The 22647-nt window shown below is 36.6% G+C and overlaps 1 protein-coding gene across 2 annotated transcripts in view; it reads right to left on the reverse strand.

Annotated features, from left to right (window-relative positions):
- The window catches only part of LOC131676584 (serine-rich adhesin for platelets), an 80188-nt gene extending 63646 nt beyond the window's left edge, over window positions 1-16542 (reverse strand). The window contains exons 1-2 of one of the 2 annotated variants that reach the window (XM_058955733.1): window positions 16418-16542; window positions 15709-16362 (exon numbers count right to left, since the gene is read on the reverse strand). In XM_058955733.1, coding sequence (XP_058811716.1) covers window positions 15709-16135 — 427 coding nt within the window. In that variant the 5' untranslated portion in view covers window positions 16136-16362; window positions 16418-16542. Of the gene's footprint in view, window positions 1-15708 lie in introns of both variants that reach the window. The other variant, XM_058955725.1, reaches the window with a different exon arrangement.
- Window positions 16543-22647: the final 6105 nt, after the last annotated feature.

Genomic DNA, 22647 nt, shown 5'->3' on the forward strand with positions numbered 1-22647 from the left:
GAATGGTTTTCCAACGTACGGTAGCTCTCTCATATGACCGTCTTTTGGTGACTGACATCGTTAAAAATTGCACAATTTTAACCAGTTTTTGTCCGTGGCGGTCTGCGGGGTCTGCTGAAGATTTCATAACGATCTCTGACATGAATACTTCGCTGGGTACCGCACCGTCGCATGTTCAGGCTGAGGTGAATGTTGTTCACAACAGCGAATGGGTACGTCAATGCACGAAGACCTTTGTGAGCTTTGTTGAGAGCGGTTGCGCTTCTGGGATGCTGTCGAATGCGAATTTCAACAAATGCGTGTGTGCGATCTCTGTGCCAGCGAGCCACAATAATAATGAACCCATCGATTTGTAGTTGCGAATGCGTTGAACGTGAAGGCCTGCGGTTGAAAATATCACCGATCGTGGCATGTTAGGGTGGCTTCACCTTTTAAACATTGGCTTTCGAGGATATTCATTTGAAGAAGGGCTTAGGACAAATTTGAGTGTTGATCGGAAGTTGTTCGTTGCTGTTTAGTAAAAATGAAATGGCAGTTGGACCTAGAGATGGGCGAAACAGTTCACTTCGAAGAACCATTCCCGACTGAACAGTTCTGTAAAAAGAACTAGTTCAGATGAACCGTTCTTCCGTTCAGCTGATAATTTACTTGTATCTAGCGAATGTCTCTCAAAACATTCGATTCTTGGAGAGGAACCAAACAGATGCTGCCCAAACTATTATACCCCTGTATGCTTAACAAGTTCATCAAGGGTAGCGATTTCTTCATGATGTATAACTAGAGAAATAGAGAATGTGATGAGTCGTTCTTGGCCGGTTCCATTCTGGGAGAGCACAGAGAGCGGTTTGTGGGATGGCAAGTCGGTTCATTTTCATTCGTTCGCCTAAAAATCGGTCCGAGAAATTCGCCAAACGGCTTTAGGTCAGGTTCAGTTCATTCGCTTTGAAGAGAATTGAGAACTACCGTTCTTTTAAAAAGAACTTCCGTTCGCTCATTCTCTTCGAAGAACCAGTTCACTTGAACCGTTCGCGAACGAATGGCCCATCTCTAATGTTGATAAATATTTTTGCAGTAAACCAGGTCAAAAAACAACATGCATTACTAGCAATTCAGGAGCATGTACGCTATAAGTATCTTTCAAGTTTAACTATCAGTTTGTTACTGATTTCGATCGTATTTAAGGCAAGTGCGAAGCGTCAATAAACACTGGCTAGTGATTGAATCGTATATGGTGATTATTTAGTGAATAAAAACTACGCTTGTTGAATTTACGTGGTAGACAAAAAGGAAAGAATAATTATCATTGTGTTGTCACTTGACTCGGCTGTCTGCGTCCCGTCAATTGTTTTCTCACTCTCCCTCGTTACTGTTGTTGGTACTCACTATGCTCAGTTTCGGTTGCTCAAGTTCTCTCAACTGAAAAAGACGATCATTTTGATTTGTGACCGAAGCTTTGCGCAAATTTTGAAGTAAAAGTGATAGTCATGATTTTGTGCAACTCTATTGCTACGAGCAGAAAGGTTTTGTACCGGAGTGATCTCGGATTCCACAGAACTGAAGCCATTGTTTCCGGCATGTTTCCTCCCGCGGTTTTGCATGAAGTCCAAACCAAGACGCACAGTGTCGCCTAGCCGGACGAAACTTCAAAATTTTATTTTAGATTTTTCACGGTTTAACATTTTTCTCTGTTTTTTGTTTGTTGAATTGGTTGAATAGAGTCTTCTCGAAATATTAAGTCCTGGGGATGCAAGTTCGATTTTTTACAGAACTTCAAAGGTGAAATAGATGATGAATTCTGAGAAAAACTGTTTTCAAACCTAAGTTATTCAAATGAATATATCTTTTTAGTTAAGATTCCGATTAGGGTCGAACTGGTTTCATTAGAAAGATCATTCGCTGGACTTATAGTTACCATTCGATTTAGTCGATACAAGCCTTTCTTCTCGCTCAGACATGAAGAACAAATAATAAATCGTACAATAAAAATAAAAGTTGTAATGTTCAAAGTGGTTGTACTTTTACATTTCTTATAAAAGAAATGTATAGAATTCGCTCAAACTTTCAAGATTTTTTCCGAGGCCCGGAGGGTCGAGTCTTATATACCAATCGACTCAGCTCGACGATTTGGGACAATGTCTGTGTGTGTGTGTGTGTGTGTCTGTGTGTGTGTGTATGTAACGGACAAATTCTCATTCGTGTTTCTCAGCAATGGCTGAACCGATCTTATCCAAACCAATTTTAAATGAAAGAACTAAAAAACAGTATGAACGCTATTAATTTGTTTTTGATTCTGATGTTTAGTTTTTAAGATATGAATGTTTGAATGCGTAAAAATGGCGTTTTTGGCAGTTTTTTTAAATTATCTGCCGGAATTGACAATATAGAATAACAATTTATATGTTTTTAGACAGCTTAAACGAATACCTTTCGAACAAGCTATAGATTGTTGAAATCGGACTATTATCAAAAGAGATATTTAATATTAAATGCGGACGAAAGATTTTTATCATTTCCCATTGCCAGAAATATGACCAAAAATATGTAATCTATTATTAACGTCAAAACGGCTTATTTTAGGTCAATAGTATCTTCGGAGAATTTAATAGAGGTAATATGCTCTTTCTTTTGGTATTGAGCTTTTGCTGATTAATCCCCCTATGAGTGAGATATTTTCACAAATTTTCTTGGAAGTGATTATAACGAAATGATGCCTTCAGCAAATTTGTAGCTCTTACTTTTGCGAATAACTTTACTGAAGACTTCAAATATCTATTTTGAATACTTTAAAAGTTATGGCTTGTTGTTTGTGGATTACTCTTCGTCGCCTATTTATTGTTCAATATAGTAATAATCCATTGAAATAAGCCAAACATTATTTCGATAAATCGAATTTTGTATTTCATTGTTCTATCTACAACCGCTAGAAATAATCACCGAACACTTCCAAGTTGTCTGGAAGGAACTTGATAACTTATCAGTGCAAAAATGTTCATTTGTGCGAACCTTCTGACTGCAATTTTTCTAACTTACGACCATCGGATTGATCTGAAACCTTTTGGAAAATGAAAAGCGAAATAAATAACTCCAAGCAACGGCGTAGCCAAGAGAAGGTTTTAACACCATACAGCCCCCCCCCCCCACCACACAAAAAAAAAATTGGATTGGAGTTGAAAATTTATTGATGCAAACTGATTTAATTCAATATTACAATAACATTATCTGATCCGTAGATTGATAACCTGTTGTTGTAAACATCATGAGGACTTTTGATAAATTGTCGGAATGGGGTCCTGATATGTAACTGATCTATTGGTCTTGATTTCACAGTTGTCTAAATTAGACAACTGTGAAATCAAGACTATTATTAAATAGCATCAATATCAAATTCATGCCTGAAAACATGCCAATAGAAAATTCCAGAGTTCTGTAATCAATCATAATCCTCAGATTTCTTTTCAAATTTTCAGCTTTTTTTCCTACACAATATTACGAAAGCTTATTACACAATTTTTCCTAATAGGTTTGTGAAAATTATAAACTATTTGAATTTTTTTTATAGTTTTATTTTTTATTTAACCGTGATTTTTTAATAAATAGTGATCATCGCTTCACAACGTAGTCTATTTTTCATGGTTTGCGGTGAGCACGAACTCTCGAATTGCTGAACTGAAAATTATGGAATAGAAATTCATTTTTAGTACTCTTTACAGACCCGCTGGTGCCCTAAGACGATTTCGCTAGAGTTTTAGAGCACTGTGCACCCAGTGCATTAACGCAAGTGACGGAAGGTTATCGAAAAGTTTCGTGAAAATGAAAGTTCCAGTAATGATGATGATTTTCCCAAACGGTTCGTTTTCGTGAGGTTTTTATTTATTCTTTGGCATTAGGATTAGCGATAATAATTCAAATCAAGAATACTACTGGGAAGTCACCTTTAGAAAAAGTCGATGTAGAAGTAAAATTTGAAACTATGCACGCGTGTACTTCAGAGATAGCGTGATATCAGGAGCTGCGATTTCATTTCAACGCTTTTTTTTGTGAAAAGGGCGATACTTACAAATGTAAACATAGGGCTTTTTTCTTACATGCGAATGAGGGCTTTGAAACGCAACAAATTAACCTAAAAATTTTGATTCTACGATATTGCTTTCTTAAACTACAGCAAAAAATACAACGGGCGAAACTGTATTTTTGTTTGTTTATTTAAAGTTTCGCCCTCCACGCTCCATGCAAACAAACAGGGCGATACTTTTTTTGCTAGCAGTTTTGAGGCGAAACTGTTTTTTTTGTATTTTTTAGGAATATTAAGCTGATACCAGCTGTAAAAAGTAACAATGATCGCTATTGAAAAAACCCGGACGAAATCGGTGGTGTAAAACGTTAGTTATTGTAAAAAAAACGTAAGGGCGATACTTCAATGCTGATAGGTAGGACTGAAAAGGTAAACAATCGCCAAAGGGGCGATACTATCATTTTGTCAATTTCAATAGCAAAAACAAATTTTAATTTAATAATTTCAAATACTTTATGAAGTTTTGGGTTTCGATCACTGAATCATGCAAGCTAGGATGTCAAAAAACACAATAGTTCTTAAATAGGAAATAAAACCAAGTCTGGAAATATTCACTGTTGATTTTCTTTGAATGGTATCACTGGTAGTATCGCCCTTTTCAAGAAAAAGCGTTGATTTCTTAGTTCTCAGTCGCGTTGGAAATTTGAGTAAAATATAAACTTCAAATCGATTCAAAAAAAAAATTCGCTTTTAGGAAAATTCAGTTTTCCCACCACAATATAGATATTTTATTAACATAGCATTAACAATAATTCGTTGGTATGTCTATTTTATGGGCCATTTTTTCGCTTTCCCATTGATTTGGTTTGAGATTTCTAGCACTGATGTTGTTCTATGCTGATTTGAGCGATTCTCTGAGTCCTGCCACTATCCCATGCAGTATGTGTTATCAAAAACATCGCGAAGCATCAAGTTCTAAATGTTCTTAAACGATATAATATCCGAAGAGAGTGATAAGAGTTATAAGAAATGTCTCATCACACTGTTAGGTGGATTAAACACGTTTTTTTTTAAACAGTTCGGAAAGATCACTTGTTGTTCATGATACTTGAAAATTAGTGTACTTTCCGAAAATGAATATCTTGTTTTGCCCCTTTCTGCCCCGAAGTATGAAAAAAGGTGATTTTTCATGATATGTCTGAAGGATGGTAGGGTTCGTAATATAATTTATAGATGTGTCTTATCATTATCAACAATAGAAAAACGTGTATTTTGCTAAAAAATTCACCACGCCTAATTTTTTGAAAATGAATTTTCGGATATAATGCACTTTATATTCGTAAATATTTAATTTTCGAACCATCCTAAGTTCCAAAATTTTGAGACAATAAAAAAACAAAAATAAACATCAAATATGAATTCAGCGTCACAAAATTACCTTAATGTGAAGTTTTCATTAAATTCGGGTCACTTTTGAGGTTTTGTCCGAGTTTTGTATGTAAGGTGATCACTGTGAGACGGTGCAGGTGAACACATTTTTTATGTTTGAGTGCGGATGTCATTTTTATTGGATAAAACCGGTATCTTCATTTTTTTGCGCTGTCTTTATTTTTATTTTTTTGCGCTGTCATTTGACGTCTAAGACCATGTTCGGTTCATATCGACCGTGGGGTCTTACTTTCTTCTGATTGGTTAATGATGTAAAGATTTACCTTTTGCGGTCCTGACTGCAATACTTATTTTCACCATGCTTACATGCTTCGTTTCGTTTGGCCGGTTTTGTTGATGTTATATTCCGTGGTCCCGGACGCCATGTTTAATTTCTCTATCAACAAACCAACACACTCAAACATGATGAATACTATAATGCATTTCGGTGCTAAACCAAGAATTGCTTTCCGAAGCGAAGGAAGCCAAGTTGTCACAACTTCGAAACTTTTTAAATTGTTCCTAACGCTGCGTTAGTGACGGATCATTCTGTTTGGCGCTTTAGATTCGATATTTTGGAATGTTTTTTGTTTTTATCAAAAACAGGATGTAACAAATAATGGCTTTCGACGACGAAAATTTTGCAGAATAGATCTATTCAATTGACAACATTGATCAAAAGTCCTTGACTGAGAAAGCCTCAAAATGCGGCCATCTATAAAAATGCAGTTTTTTCGCTATCCTCTACACAATCTTCATGAAAATCAATCGACGTATTCGGGTTATTGTTAGAATACTATTGATTGATTTTCACGAAGATCCTGACAACGATGTGGAAAAACTCGTTTTTCTACTTCAAAGATGGCCGATTTTCGAGGCTTACTCAGTTGAATTTTAAAGTGATGCAATACTTGAATAACAACAAAGCTTCAATTGTGCCCGTGTTGATTATTAAATATCTGCAGTGCGGTTCAAATGTGATAGACCGGTAGGAAACGGAATGGTATGCACATGAACTTGACATTTTTAGTAAGCATCTCACTGTTTTTTCGTCTCGTGCTTACTTCGTTGTGATAAATGGAAAGGTAAACATTTCCGACACGCAGCAAAATTTTGATGAGAAAATTTATTTATCCAACTATGCTAATGTTTCCGCATACATTAATATTGTATGTAATTTTTAGTATACAATATAAGGTGAAATATTCAAGATACCGCAGTCTTAATCTTGCCTGATAAGGCAATGTTTTGATTTTAAGGTTCAAACAAGAATTAAAGAAAGAAACGACGGCACCCACTTCAGCAGCCAGTTTGTGACGCGTTTCGTGATGATCATAACAACAGGGATCTATATACAACCATTAGAAGGTCTCTTTTTCTAGTTATAGCTTTGCCCAGTAAATAGCGTTTGCTGTGGTTATTAAATACACACTGAATATATAATGATAAAACCTAAGAATTTGTATGCAAAGTAGCACTTGAATTTCAGTAGATGTAGCTTTTAAATATTACTCATCTCTTGGTACAGCGGATTCGCACTGCAGTTTTGTCAAATGATGCGAAATAACGAATGAAACTAGGAGCGAACTGTTGATTGTAAATGACATGTGCGTGAAGCGCGTGAGCCACGCTAATAATATATTCAGGCGAACAAACATCGCACCCAATATACGTTCAAGGTCATGTAATGGAAATGTCTTCATCTTTTGCGGACAAGGTTTACCACGTGTTTCGTTGGTACGATATTTGGGTTGAAGGGTATGAAGATGTTGTTTATATTGTTTTCTCGTGATAGAGCTCACAACTGGTATTTTAACTGGTGAAAGAACGGGTTTTAAAATAGGCAGCGACAATAAACGTTGATTAGTAGGCAAAAGAAGAACATGTTTCTCAGTAACTCTATCCTTTGGTCCAGTAGAGAATTTATTGTGGATTGACGATAAAAACAGCTATCGTGCATTGACAAATTGACAAAAATGATGCAACACATTGGATAGTTGCCACAGTGTGTATGACACATACAGTGCTGAAATTCGAGCATTGACATAACTTTAACTTTGCGTCAAAAGAGAAGACTTCCATCTCGAGTTTTTTAATGTTTACAATAAATATGTTTTTTTCAAGGTATTCGTTATAATGCCGCCAGGTGCACTAGAGTTTGAAGTGACAGCTGATTACATAAAGATATGAAAATAATCGACATAATTTGAGATGTTCTGCTACGGTGACACTAATGTTTAAGTATTCGTTCGAATGTTTACACTATTTTTCTTTTGCTTATTGGTTTTAATATGGATGTCAGTTCTCTTTGGCATTTCGCACTCTTTTAACAAATATAGTATCTTATACTATGTTAACACTACAGAGTTAAAACACGTTATAACAATTGGTAACAAGAAAAATGTCATCAAGATAGTGTTAAAACACGTTTTCACTCGTAGTCTGAACAGTATTAGCACCGGTAATTCGCGAAACTCCGAGGAAATTCCAGATTTTTCAATGGGATGACGCTAAATTTATTCAACTCATTCTTAGTCGTTAATAGTGAGTGAATTTTCTTTTTTATGTTGTAACGACATTTAATTAGCAAGGGATTGGAAGGTGTGATGTATTTTTCAATATTGTGAGCAATAGTACTTAAGGAAGATCAAGGAAGAAATAAAGTTTAGGAAAGCGTGGAATGGGCCAACACACAGGACTAGGGATTTGCTCAGAAACACAAATCGTCGCTGTTGTGCTATCTTATGACAAGCGCCATTTAGCACATTTCGAGAAAAACGATTTTTAAAGTTTGAGTTTGAATATCTTGAAACTTATAAATGGTATAAACAATCCAAAGAAGACAATTGATGCTTCTATCTATTCTGCATTAATCTCACAAATATTACGAAGATCGGTTGACTATGTTGCGAGTTTTTACTATGAATGTAAACAAAAGTCGCACTCACACGTGTCATAGGCGTGTATTGATGACAAAATTTGTATAACGTGTCATAATCGTGCATGGAAAATTTTCCATAGAAAAAAATCATCAATTTTTAACTTTTATTCATATATTTGCGTTCATATGATCTATAAACAATCGGTGAAATGCATTTTGAAGGAAATGAGGCAGGGAATCTAGAAAAAAAAAATGTTATTTTTGTTTGCAGTGTTGCCAAATATGCTTTATTTCCAGTTTAAAACTAAAACTGTGTTTTTCTCACAACTCGTGTAATTTCTTTTTGAAAATGTTTATTCCATTGCGTTCCTCAGACATTTTCACACATAAAAACATCTAAAACTTCAATATAACTTGAGCAATTCCCTAGATACAGTGATTTTAAGCAAAAAACTCACAATTTCTCATCATGTTTCTCGCTATATCTAAGTAACCAAGTAGAATTTCAAAATTCTGAAAACGCCACTTTGTACAGAATTTTCAAACAAGTAATGTGGTATATCTAACTCAGTTTACCCCAAAATGGTGTTTGTCATAAGATAGCACAACAGCGACGAAATAGTGTTTTCGTTTTTGGAGCTAGCGTTAATCCGGCACTAGCTAAGTCCTGTCACTAAGTTTGCGTTGTATTCTGACGAGAGAAACTCGAAACGCATCTCCATAACTAATTTAATTCTAAGCGGCCTAAAATAAACATTAACGGTACCGAAAGCTTTACTTTGGATGATCGATGCACTGATCAATCATTTACCAGTCCTGAGTTCAGTCACAACGCATTGGTTATGTCTCAGACCATACCAACGATCTTTATCTTTTTACTTTTTTTTCTTTTCTGTTAGGGAGTTACCTAAGTGAGAAATAGAATAGGCTCCTATTTTATTTCCTTTGTTTGAAATTGAATCGTCGGAGACTTCAATTAATAAATAAACTGAGATGATTCAAATATCATCGGGGATGCGCCAAAGAATTTGTTGCACAACTTAAAACGTATTAATACATTGCATTGTTTAGTCTCTACTTCATCTCCCTTTAGACTGATGGCGACAGTACTACAAGAAAAAGAAGTAGTTTACCTTCTCTCAGAGTTGTTTGACTCGTTGGCGCCAACTCACAAAGAAAACATGGTGCTCGATTAAAGTGATAGTATTTTATAACAGCCGGAATCTGCCAGACGATCTCAGATTGGTGACTAAACTATCAACTCGAAAAGTAAAAAAAAACAGCAACCACGTCAGTCATGGCCCGTCATGCTGGCGCTCGCTGGTATAACCAACTAGGATCGCAAAGTGGGTGAAAGTAAACCGTCGACGTCCGACTGGTTACGAGATAAAGAAGTAAAATTGCATAACCGTCTACCATGGAGTGGCCGATCCGAATGACCGCATGAGCCTTTTACCTTTCCATCTCTCGAAAGCTCACCTTTCCTACTCAGCGATATTGTCGAATCACACTAGTGCCTTACTAACTGGGAAACTGCTAGTTTCAGGTCTGTCACCTTCACCTGGCCATTCGTTTGCATATTCCCCGCACAACTGAAGGACAGGTGTGAATTTGATAAAGCGAAATGTATTTTTTTGCAAAGGTTTGCTTCACAAAAATGGGTCGAAAATTAGTAAATGCTATGGTGGCGGACAAAATTTGCCTCTCCTTGCCGTAGGCCCGGTTTTTCTGGTGCCCACAGGTTGCAGGTGTTTATCAAGTGGAAAAACAAGTGGCCCGTTTAGAGACAAGGGCAGTTCCAGTTTGAATTATGCAATGAAAATAAGAAGATATTAGCATTGAGATGTTATCGTAATGGACTCATCGTGTTTTGATCATTTTATATCTGGAGTGGTCTAGGGCAAGGCAATCCAGACATTCAAAAAATCCAAACTGATCAAATGCTATTTAACCAATGAATTTTCTAGTTCTCCAACTTCATTGTTAACGACTATGAAAAACGTGTGTGAGCAGCAAAAATTGCCATTTCGAATGAGGAGGTCGGCTAAACCACGATTAGTATGCGTTTGTAGGTAAACGCAGAGCTTTATTTCGTCATCGATAGCATACTTTTCTATCTGTCTCTCGTTTCTTCTGCTGTAAATTTTTGCATTGGACTTATTCGGTCTATCCATTCATTGAGTGCTTACTAGAAGTATATGCTAAAATGCATGAAAATCACAGCAGAATAAAAGAGACGGGAAAAGAAAGTATGCTAGCTCTGCATATTTTTGTGTCTCAGTGTAGCGCAGAGACCGACAGAGTTGCCAAAAGTTAATCTGTATTTTTGTCCTAAAAAATCTTTTCGTCTGTATTTACCTTTCGGTATAAATCAGTCAAACAAGGACCTGTTCCCATTTTCGTAAAAAACAATACAAATCGTTCTAATATTTTGGAATGCATAATGGACAAATAATTGTATTCTTCATTTAAGGGAGGGTAAGGGTTTCGGCGTGATTTTTTTTCGCTTTTTTTGTGATTTCTTTTAGAAAATTTTATTAAAACTTTTGTACGTTATAGTGTATCATTTCAATAAGATTCTGTAAATTTTCTATGCAAGAATATCGACAAACGACTCGGTGACGAAGCTTTTTGTAGAACGTGTCTGGAAAAAACATGATTTGCGGTGTTAACTGCCATTCAAAATCCACGTAGGGGAGACCGGGGCTAGTTGGCGGTGTTTTCAGTTCTCATTTCCTACCGCTTTGATGTTGCTAGATTTTTCAAAATAGAACACGGAGCATGGAAGGGCAGACTGTTGGCAACATCTCTGAATTTTATTGAAATGTTTGATGCATTGTCTCCATTTTTAGAGACAAAAATATGTGACGCGGAAAACCCGCCAACTTATCCCGACCCCGGGGTAAGTTGGCGGTATGTACAGACACACCATAAAATAATCAGTCAAATGGAGAAACAAATACTTCATGGGTCCCTTTGGAACGTGCTGAATTTCTTCTCAATAAAACTATATATTAACCGACATATGCTATTATATTTCAGTCTCAGTACCCAAGTAACCGACATATGCTATTATATTTCAGTCTCAGTACCCAGGAATATTGACTTTGACGCGTACTACATATTCAATAGCAAATTTTCGAAATTCTTCATGCAATTGGCCGGAATAAATGTCTCCTACATTGGCGAGATATACAAGAAAAAGATATTCTTACTTTGGAGTGAATTCCAAAAATAAAATTTTTTGATGACTTTTTTGCACTGTAAATAAACCGCCAACTTGCCCCGCGAGCAGCACCGCCAACTTACCCCAACCGCATATTTTATAAAAAAAAATTTAAAAAATAACTTTTGCTTGTGGACAGATGTAATATCTATACGGATACTGAAAGCTCATTTCACGCACTGTCGAAAAATATATTCATTTGCTAAATAGATTGAAAATCACCCTAAACAAAGTGTTTAAAATTTAGGAAAATTACTTGGTATGCTCGAAAACACAATATCGCCCACAACTTCCATAAAACAGAATGTTTTGCAACCAAAACACATTGGATAATGGGGTTCACATAACTTAAGGTACATAACGAGGGGCAGCGCTATATGTCTAATAGAAACGGAGAAAAAGGGATTCCGCCAACTTTCCCCAACCGCCAACTAGCCCCGGGCTCCCCTAACTGATTTATTTCAAATTTTGCATACATATTCTATGTATAAAATACTTGAACCCCTACGTTAAGTTTTAGAGATAATTGTTCAGTTAAGGGTTTTTTTTACTCATGTGAAATAAAAATTTCTATTTTTCACGAAAAACTCCACCATTGTCTAATAAAAACGGAGTAAAGAGGATTCCGCCAACTGCCAACTAGCCTCGGGCTCCCCTAAACAGTTAAATAAAATCTCTTCTCTCCACTCTTGACAGTTGCAATGAGGGGTGCGCGTATGTGCGTTTAGTGTCACCACATAGCCCCACCAGTCACACCAGAAACCTTACGCGGTGACCCGATGGTGTGACTAAACTGTTTTTTACTCTCCGGGAGATTCACATATTTCTTGGTCACAACAGAATGCGGGCTTCAAACGGTCGATGGAAATCCGTTGAACTTTTCCTTTAATATTTATATCCATGCTATGCATCACCTCGTACGGTCCTTCGTAAGGTTGAACTAGCGGTTTTTTGACTCTTAAATCGAATGAGTACGTGGCTGTATTTTCGGAGTCCTGGTTTGGCGTGATGCTCGGGATCTGCCGGTTTCAGGTTGGTGAAAGTATTCTGTAAGGTATAACTCGCTTGTCGCAAACTTTGATACGCGATTCATGAGCTGTGTGAGGGATCCTTTTGATATGTCTCGATTAGTGGCTGGCAGTATTGAAACGTCGGTTCAGGTGTCGATTAAAAACCTCGTGTTACTAGTACAATCGAACAATATGATACGGCGACTTTCTATCGAATCGTTAACTTCCGCCGTCTCGAGGAAACGAGTAACTAGTTTTTCGCAGCACTGTAGTTACCTGGGTTTAGAGAGAACGCCCTTTAAACTTTTGATAAACTTTTGATAGCAGCAAATTTCTTCTGTCGTTGCATCGTGCCGGACTCTGGATGACGATCCGCTTTGGAAAGCTCCAGGACCCGAATGAAACCGCATCATTTTTTCACCAACATTTTGCATGATATTTCGGCCAACTTTCTAATAGTTCCATCGCTTATCGTAAGAATGCCTTTGATGCTATTAGGGGTTCGCTGAAGAAATAGCATTTTAAGGAGCACGACTGAAACATTTAATCCAGCTGATAGCACTTTCATTCTGGCCAAGAGGTGAGTCGGACGCGTGTTTCCCAAATCGCAGGATCCGCTCTAGTTTGCCTTAAGCCGAGACTTGGAAGCGGGCAATCACACGCTCCTTGACCGGTTCATATTTTCGCTCTTCCAGTGGGTTGGTAACATGATCCATGATGTGGCATATGCCGGGCTGGATGACCTTGGCCACGATATGATATAATTTGGTGTTATCGAACAATGTTCGCCAATGCAAACTGAGCTTCCGCCTAACGAACCACATTACTGAATCGTTTTTCCAGAATTTCGGAAGCTTGACTGAAACTGATGCAGCAAGTCACCATGCAAATGCGGGTTTATCCCGTTTTTTGAAACTTCCGCATCTCTAAAATAGTCGCATTACACTATGCATAAATAAGGAGTTTGTTGCTAAAACGGTCCAAATAAAAAAAACTCGACAGTAAGTTTATGTCCAACGTGACTATGTTTCAAAAATCCTTTTAAGTCGATTTAATTTTGATCATGTTTGGTCATTCTTTGAAGAAAAACTGAAGAAATTTCGTGAATTCAATATTGACCTGCACTGCCTATAATCGCAAGCCCGTCCCATGTAGATAGGGTATCCCATCGAATATGGAACAGATTTGCGATCATGGGCATTGTAGCTCACCAGTTTTCTGCTGTTAGCGCTGTACACGAGAAAATTAACGTAACACCATGAAAAAAATCCAAGAATTTCAAACCGCAAGAGCGAGGTAGCCATCCTCGCTCTTGCGGTTTGAATAGGATTTTTTTTTATAGGATTCGTCTATTGAAAATCATCTTCAACGAACCGAAGGTTGCAACGGCCGTATGACGTGCTGACCCAACTTAGTTGGAAAATAAATCATTCAAATTGTGTGTAACAACATTTAGAAGCAACCAGTCCTCAACCATGTCTCGATATTTTTCGCAAGCGATTTTGACATTGTCCCCAGCACCATCTTTGAAGAAAACAAAACCCGGCATGCCATTCGTGTGCAAACTGCACAACACAGTCACTTTATTGTGATAAAATGGGATCTCTAGGATCGTCTCTGATTGCTCATCATACTGAATAGGTAGTTCCGTTCATTTGATAGCTCATACACCAAAAATGTACTTCGTTTGATACAGTGGACACCCGATTTTATCAGCACCCGATTTTATCTACCGCCGATTTTATCAGCTTTTTGCCCCGATTTTATCAGCTTCATATGAAAATTTATAGTTGGTAGTTTGATGGGCTCTAGCAGACGAACCAAGTTGAATTCGAGTAAATCCTTTCTTGGGCATATATTTCTTATCTTAGAGTTCCGAAAAATGCAAAAATAAAAACATCATTTATTTTAAGAGCTTAGGTTTATTAAAAAGACAGAAAAATATATGTCCCGATTTTATCAATGTCCCTATTTTATCGGCTTAAAATTCGCCAAAAGGCTGATGAAAACGGGTTTTCGCTGTATCATGATTTTTTAGCAGCCAAAAGCAAAAAGTTTGCTTGGCCAAACGGTCATTTTTTATTGAAAATTACAAATATTGAAGACGTTGCTCAAGCTTATATTTTTGACAAGATAAAACTGTAGAGAAAAATTAACAAATTGGAAAAATTAAGTAGATACGTCAACTCAGTCATAAAAAATCGCTATCGAATTTTAAAAAACACCTTTGCACTGCGAAATATGCTAAATGTATGTACCGCTGTATAAAATACCTTCAATTTTGTTACCATTTCGAACACTATAAAAGCTATTTACCTCTAGAAGCAGCGTAACCACACGATTTATTAAATCTTGCTTACTACATCATCGTTTTGTTATCAGATTTTTTTACGGTTACCAATTACAAATTACTAATCATAAATTACTTCATTGAAATATATTTTATAGTGAAATTTGAGAATTTTGAATAATATTCAGATGGGCAATGTGCTACCTGTAGCTTATACGTCGCACAAAATATGGTATAAAAATATGCACTTCCGTGCAGCTTACGCGGGCTATCCCACACGTAGCTGTCATAATAGCTTTTCACGGCGCGGTAAAACGTACGCAGCCACTCACTAAAAGGAAGCATCCGGAGCATCATAACATTACTGCTCTACCTGCAACGAAACTGACACCAACAAAAAGCGATGCAACATATCGCTCAACATCGGTTTGTTTTTGCCTAAACTAGATTTTAGTCGTATTTCGTTGTCAGTATTTTCACAACATCGCTCTGTGATCTCACAAATACTACGGTCGCGGCATTAAGTGTGAGTCTCGACTGGTATGGCATGTTCACGCGCCATCATCAATGACGTTTGGGTGAGTTTAATTTCGTGGGGCATCCACATTGTTTCGTCATCGTATTTGCCTAGCGATGATGGCTTGCTCCGTTGCTGACTCATACATCGCTTTCGAGAAATCAAGTACACGAATTACTACGCTTCACCACTTTTGCGAGACGGAAATGCGATAGGTTCTGTGACCAGGTTTTCCGATGTAAGGATGCCCTCATTACAAAGGCTTCGCCAATATTCGAGTGAATCAGCTCAGCCTGTGTTAATCACGATTAGGTATAAACATTGACTACGAAAACATGACTCACCTAATTTTCCCGCAGACACCGAATGCGATGAAATCATTTCGACTCTGGATTTGATTTGCTTCTTTTTGTTTTTGTTCATTCTCACTTTTCGCTGTTCACTTTTATTGAGGTCAGCACTGTTTTGGCGGCTGTTTTGCGCACTATGAATGATTCGCTTGGGTGTCGACTGGTTTCGTTCGTGGAAGCCACTTGCTGAGCTGGCTATCAGTAACGGTTGCCTTTTGTTCATTCTTTCTTTAACAGGAAGACCTTCGGATAACTGTTGCAATTGCTGCCGTTCCTGCTGCTCTGGCAGAGGGTGACGATCCGAGGTCAATGTCCAAGGTGGCGTAGATTCAGCGGTCAATAACATTTGTGCTTTCCTTGTCACCAAGTTCTTACTGATTCTTCTGTGCTTCTGAACCTCACTCGCGCAAATGAGTAGCATCGTCTTCTCGCGAGCAGCGGTTTAATTTTTTCTACCTTTTTACTGACGTGTTTCGAAATCTCACTGTTTTCTGCTAACACTATAGCAAAAAGCAAAGACTTTAAATTATTCCTTTGAGACACTGTTGTCTTTCTCAGTGTTAAACAGTTGCGACCAGTAAGATGTAAACAGTTGCACTTTCAGCACATTCATCTGCACACGTCCGACTTACTTCGCTCAAGTGTACTCTGTAATTGTGGAAATATAAATTGTTTTGCTTATATCGAACACACCACAAACTACACTATACGATGTCGCTACGTTGACTGAGTTGGACACACCACACGTAGCGAGCTCCCATGCGAACGAACGACGATGATGGTGCTGCTGATGCCGATGATGGTTGTAATGTTGAAATTCGCGTTTGTTTACACACATTTCTTGGCCGTCAGATTAAACTACGACGCGCGGCTGCTACTGAGAATATAGATACACGACACAGCACACCTCTACACAGATGAAATGAAATGAGAACAAAGCGTGTGTAAAAGTGAAGATGGGCAAACTCTCTCCCTCTCTCACTTTCAATGATGTGGATTATTCGGAACGGGATTCTTTGTTTTCAGTAATGGGCGCTATCTGAACAGGTACACCAATTGCTATTTAGGTATGATATCAATGATATGCTTGTGTAGAACTTTCCTACAGGCAACTGAGAAAGGAAAGTATGCATGTGAGCAGCAGACCACAAAGAAGGATGTTGACATCGTTTATCAGGCAAAGAGAAATGCGAATGAACCTAAGCGCAGTGGAGTCATGAACGGACACGTCACTGAGAAACAAGTCATCGTCTGTCGGTTACACTGCTAAAACTTTACAATAATGACCTTGGATGACATCATTATCAATGGCATTTTTGCCTTTGATGGCATTGTCTGCAAACTTTACTAGTCATTAACTTGGTCGGATACCCTTTCAATAAACACTACATATTTGGTGGTTGAATGATCGAAATAAGCGCAGTGTGTTGCATTTTACAGTGCGGGGTGTGAGTTATTGTTATAATAACTTATTACGAACTCACGGAGACATTTTCATATAAACTTGCAAAATCAAGGAAGCTTGTGTATTTTATTGTTTTTCTGTAAACGGAACTTTAACCCCAGAACAGTTTTTGGGATACTACTGGGTGGACTGGCGCTACTGGAAATCGCCATGATTCTGTTATAATTTATTTTAACTTGTCTGTGTACTGCAACTTGCAGTCTGCAAGTACCGTCAAATGGGGGAATATTGATCACTTTTTCAAAAGTTGTTTTGAATAACTGTCTTCATTTCAAGTAGAGGTAACTGTTTGCTTTTGTAAAACAAGTACCGTCACCCGTAGATTGAAAATGTTCAAATTGTTAGGTATTTTATTTCATTTTACTATAAAAATAAAATTACTTTGTTGTAAGTTTTCATTCGTTGTTTTCGGGGTAGCTTTGATCACCAAAATATGTGTATCAAAATGAGAGATAACACTCGAAATGTTGTGGAAATTGCATATTCATAGGCAATTTCATTACCCGATATTGTGTCGTCTCGTAAGAAAATAAAATTGCCTAGAAGGATACAGCCAACTTTATTCGATCTTTTGCAGGAAAATATTTGAAATTAAATAGTAACAGGGGAAATGCCAGATTCGATTATCCGTAGGGTGCAGAAAAATTTCTCTTCGGATAATCGAATCCAAACAAATGTTTTTTTCTCCAATATATTTGTTATATGTTATATGTTGTAAAATAGTAGCTAAGGTACATGCATCAATGTTTGACTCATGGAACATTTTTTCGATCAAACCGTTTTAATAATGAATTTCGATCACTTTATATTCTATAAAGTGATAGTAAGACATGTAAGAAAAATAAGTTGTATAGCCAAGTTAATTTATTTTAAAGTATTGTGTTCGATTGATTGGGATACTTATGTTTGGTCTAATAATCATGACGCATAAACCTAAATTCTCTGCGTGCAACTTCAGTTATCTTAATGCTAATTTCGGTAAATTCATACAAAAATAACAACTGAATTTATGATTGCGCACTACTGGTTGGTATATAACAACAAAACTTTGGGAATCCTCCAAGGGCCGATTTCTTCACCCTCGCTTAACGTTTAAACCAGGTTTACCAGTACGTTTAAACCGGTGTAACCCTCCGGAAGTCACGCAAATGGCTCGTTGAACGAGCCTCCGCTAGTGCCCTAAGACGATTTCGCTAGATTTTCAAAGCAGCGTGCACTCAGTGCACTAGCGCGACTTCCGGAAGGTTAAGTGTAAAGCGAAGGTGAAGAAATCGGCCCTAAGAGAAGCAACACGCCAGATTCCACTGAGAAGCCTAAAATTTGTTTCAAAACCGTCCAAAACAGAAAAATAGGTCCAATAATGGCCTGCTGGGCGTCCCTTAACGTTGGTCCAACGAAAGACCAGCATTGGACGATTTTAAAACATGGATTTCTAAAAAGATGTGTTTTGCATACGCAAAAAAACTTTTTTACGCGCGACGCCAAGGATCATGCGTTGTTCAATCAGCAGCAGCATCATAATCGTCGTCATACGCTCTAGGCCTTTGGAGAGCCACTCAGAAACTAGCTGATTCTTGGTTCTTGGAAATTTTTAGCTATGAATATGTTCAAGCGCATTGAGTGACTCAGTTTGTTATACATCGTCGCACAGTGAACCTTTTTCACTTGTTTGCTTGGTGGAAACATCATCCAGAATCTTCATTTGGCCATTGTTCGGTGTTCTACGTAGCCGAGTCACTTAAAGAATGTTCAGTGCATCTATTTCGTAACGAATTATTGGCGCTGTTCTACAGTGAAGATCCTATTTTATTAGTCCCGTGTTTGTTCGCCTCTGAATTTGTCAGCTTTTGACGCGATTTTGTCAGCCACATTTAAGACAAGACTTTGTGGTTTGATTCTCCTATGTTACATGTTGGGATTAAAGCAAAAGCCTTTTACTTAAGTGGTCTAAGAATTCAAAATGACGATGTTCTTAAAGTGATTATAAAGTTTCGATTTTTTTAACTGATGATTAGACTGATTGGGAAGAGTTGAGTTGGGTTTTATGTCATACTTTAGATTGTCCCAATCAATATGAAACATATATGTTCAGATCTTTGTCAATCTTCAATACATAATGCTGACAAAATCGGTCTATATTCATTCTAAAAACAACAGAAAAAATAACAGATTTTAAAATTTTGATCTTCAAGTAATTAAAACTGTCATCTAAAGGCAATTATAGTTTGTAGTCAATCTATTAGGTGCATAAAATTTTAAAGGACACTACACTGAATTGAAAGATTTGTTGATTATATGAAATTTCTTTATTTTCCCAAATTATTGTAATTTTTACGAGATATTAAAATTTTGTGCTTCCAGGAATTGTAGCTGATTTCAATTTCTATCGATTTTTGTATTGAAATATTGGGATAAAAAAAAGTTTTTTTTTGTGAAAAATGCGATATTTCTGTAGTTTTACGTATTTTTGTGAATATTTTGTGAGAACATAAAATTCTGGTCTTCTACTGTAGCTAGTATCAATTGTAATTGATTGGTGTACGAAAATTTGTAAGTCATCGCATCGAATTCAAAATTATATGTTAAATAATTAAAATATCTGTATTTGTACGAAGTTTTCATTATTTTTTTAGAAAATACTAATTCTTTCAGAAACTGCAGTTGGTAGCAAATAATAAATTATAAATGTGCAGTTTGAGAAAAAAAAATTTGTACCGATAATCGAAACAATTTGTTCGGATTGTCGTACTACGGATAATCGAATCATTTTCTACGGATAATCGAGTCTACGGATAATCGAGACTACGGATAATCTAATATGGCCTGTACTAAGAAAAATATCGGATTTTTAAAATAAATTAATGGACAACAATATTTACGGTCGCTTAAAAAGTGATTAGTTCATTGATTAAGTTAATTGATTTCATTAATATACAAGGAACAGACTGAAACGATGCATGAGAGTCGTATAATTTTCATATTGAATTTGTCATCATTTGCGGTACATTAAATGAGGAAATAATCATTGCCGATAAGATGCTGAACATATTTAGAATATGGTGCGTTTATTGTTTCGATGATTTTGTTAGAGGGGATCATCTTATCGTACGTTACTGAAAAAAGTCTTATTTGATAAAACGTACCCCGGTGATCAAAGATACCCTGTTTTACGGTATCGTGTATGACATCATAATAATCATCATAATCTTATTTCTATATTTTATACACTACACTACACTGAACACTGAAGACCCGATTTTATTAGCCACCGATTTTGTCTATTCCCGATCATATGAAAATTGATAGTTTTATGGGCTCTACCAGACAAACCAAATTGAATTTGAGCAAATTCTTTCTTGAACATATTTTCTTATCTTAGAGATCCGAAATACGCAAAATTTTTTTTTTGATTTTTTTAAATTTTGCGCTGGTAGACCCGCTTAAGGGAAATTTAAACTAAATAATCGGAAAGGGTTATGAGGCTATATTTAGAGACTGAAAACAATATTTTAAGAGCTTCGGTTTATTAAAAAGAAAGGAAAATATATGTCCCCCAATGTTCACGTTTTATCAGCCTAAAATTCACCAAGGGGCTGATAAAAACGGGTTTTTATTGTAGTTCTGTGTTGCACTTTCTAAATGTATCTCAGCAACTACTATTTCCTTGGCCTGATACGTCAAATACGCTTACAGGCCATCATCACAAATAAAAATACAAATACAAATCAATCAATAATTGATTTGCGATACATCATACATGATACTTGGAATTAAATTAAATTATTTAATATGTTGACTTCCATTAAAGCAGATCATCATATATTTGTTTCATTCAACCAACTTAACAGTTTCCGCTTAGCTTGTCTGAGGGAACGAATGTACCCTAGAAAACCGTTTACGTGATTGTTTTGTCCTGTGTACATAATTCGAAAAGCACCACGAGCAAGAAACTTGGGTAAAATTTTAAAGCTTCAACATTATTGAACGATTGTAATATTTATCTTGTGGGGGAATTGTAGGTAAAATGAATAGGTAGCCTATTCCTAAGACGATACAATATAATACCATACATTATATACAATCATCTCTCGCCTAATCAAGTCAATATTTTTTAAATTTAGAACAATCTTTACAGAAGCTTGACCTGTCAAATATGCAAAAGATATTTAAACCATTTCTTTCGATTAAAAATGGCGAATATGAAATAAATTTGATAGAAACCAAAACCAATTCATGTAATGTTAAATTCGACATGCATAATATAACGTCTTTTGGGGTCATTTCAATTTTATTCTAGAATTTGTGTTAAATGATATTACCTAATCGAACCTATTGCAGCTATTTCACCGCAATAAGTAGGCATCATAATCAAATCGGCACAGTTGTTAAAAATAAACAGTATTTAGGGATAAAAAGAACAAGATGTAGTGGGGGAATATGGATTATCTTAACCCTCTGCTGCTCAATCTCGCCTTTTGGCGGGTTACGTGAAAATCGCTATAGAATAATCAAAACATGATTGTATGCTTTTGCCACTATGAAAAAGTTAAAAGTTGAAAATTTGAGGAAAACGAGAAAAAAACTATTTTGTGTATCGCAGTGTAATTTAGTTAAAAAGTGTTTATGTTTTTTTAATGTTTTGGTGAAAATAAAAAATTATTTTTAAGTTGCTAGCTTGTGCTCCTTTTGAATTAAAATAAAAGTTATTAGCAGTAAAATCTTGACTCGTTAAATGGCCATGTTGGACACTTTTGAGTGTTAAATGAAAAAAAACCATAGCTTTCGTGTGCTGGCACAATATATCTTTCGGCTTTCTCACTACAAAAACAGTCTACTATACTACTAACTGGGATCATCCATAAATGACGTAGCATTATATGAGGGAGGGGGGAGTTTTGTATTTTGTGATGATGTGTGACGACAGGGGGATAGGGGGCCATATCACGCTACGTAGCTTTACCCGTTTCATCTAACTAACATCGTTTTCTTTTATTTTTTTTAAATTTTTTACAGGGGTCAAGGGGGGGGGGGAGGTTTACTGTCAGGCTACGTAATTACCAGGGGGTATTTAAGGGGTTTGTGACGAAATGCTACGATGGGGGAAGGAGGTGTTAAAATCACTCAAAAATGCTATGGATCCCACTGTTGTAAGCAAAACAAAAATTTGGGCAGCAGAGCGTTAACTCTCCAAGTACCAAGACTCCAAATTAGTCGGAATAACTTCAAGTTGTGGTATCTTCACTGTTCTTCACAGATCCTAAAAATTCAACACCATGGATAACCCCAAGTTTGTAGCTGTGTGGGATGCCACATGATTGAAAGTCGGTTAATGTTACGACATAAGAATTCATTTTTCTAAGAAAAGTTTATTTAAGCACAGAATGTCCTGTTTGTTTGCAATGCTCGTGCTCCATTGACACATCAGAATTGCTCGAAAAATTAAATTCAACGCTACGCATTGCATACAT

Source organism: Topomyia yanbarensis, chromosome 1 (genome assembly GCF_030247195.1).
Source record: "Topomyia yanbarensis strain Yona2022 chromosome 1, ASM3024719v1, whole genome shotgun sequence".
Taxonomy (NCBI): domain Eukaryota; kingdom Metazoa; phylum Arthropoda; class Insecta; order Diptera; family Culicidae; genus Topomyia; species Topomyia yanbarensis.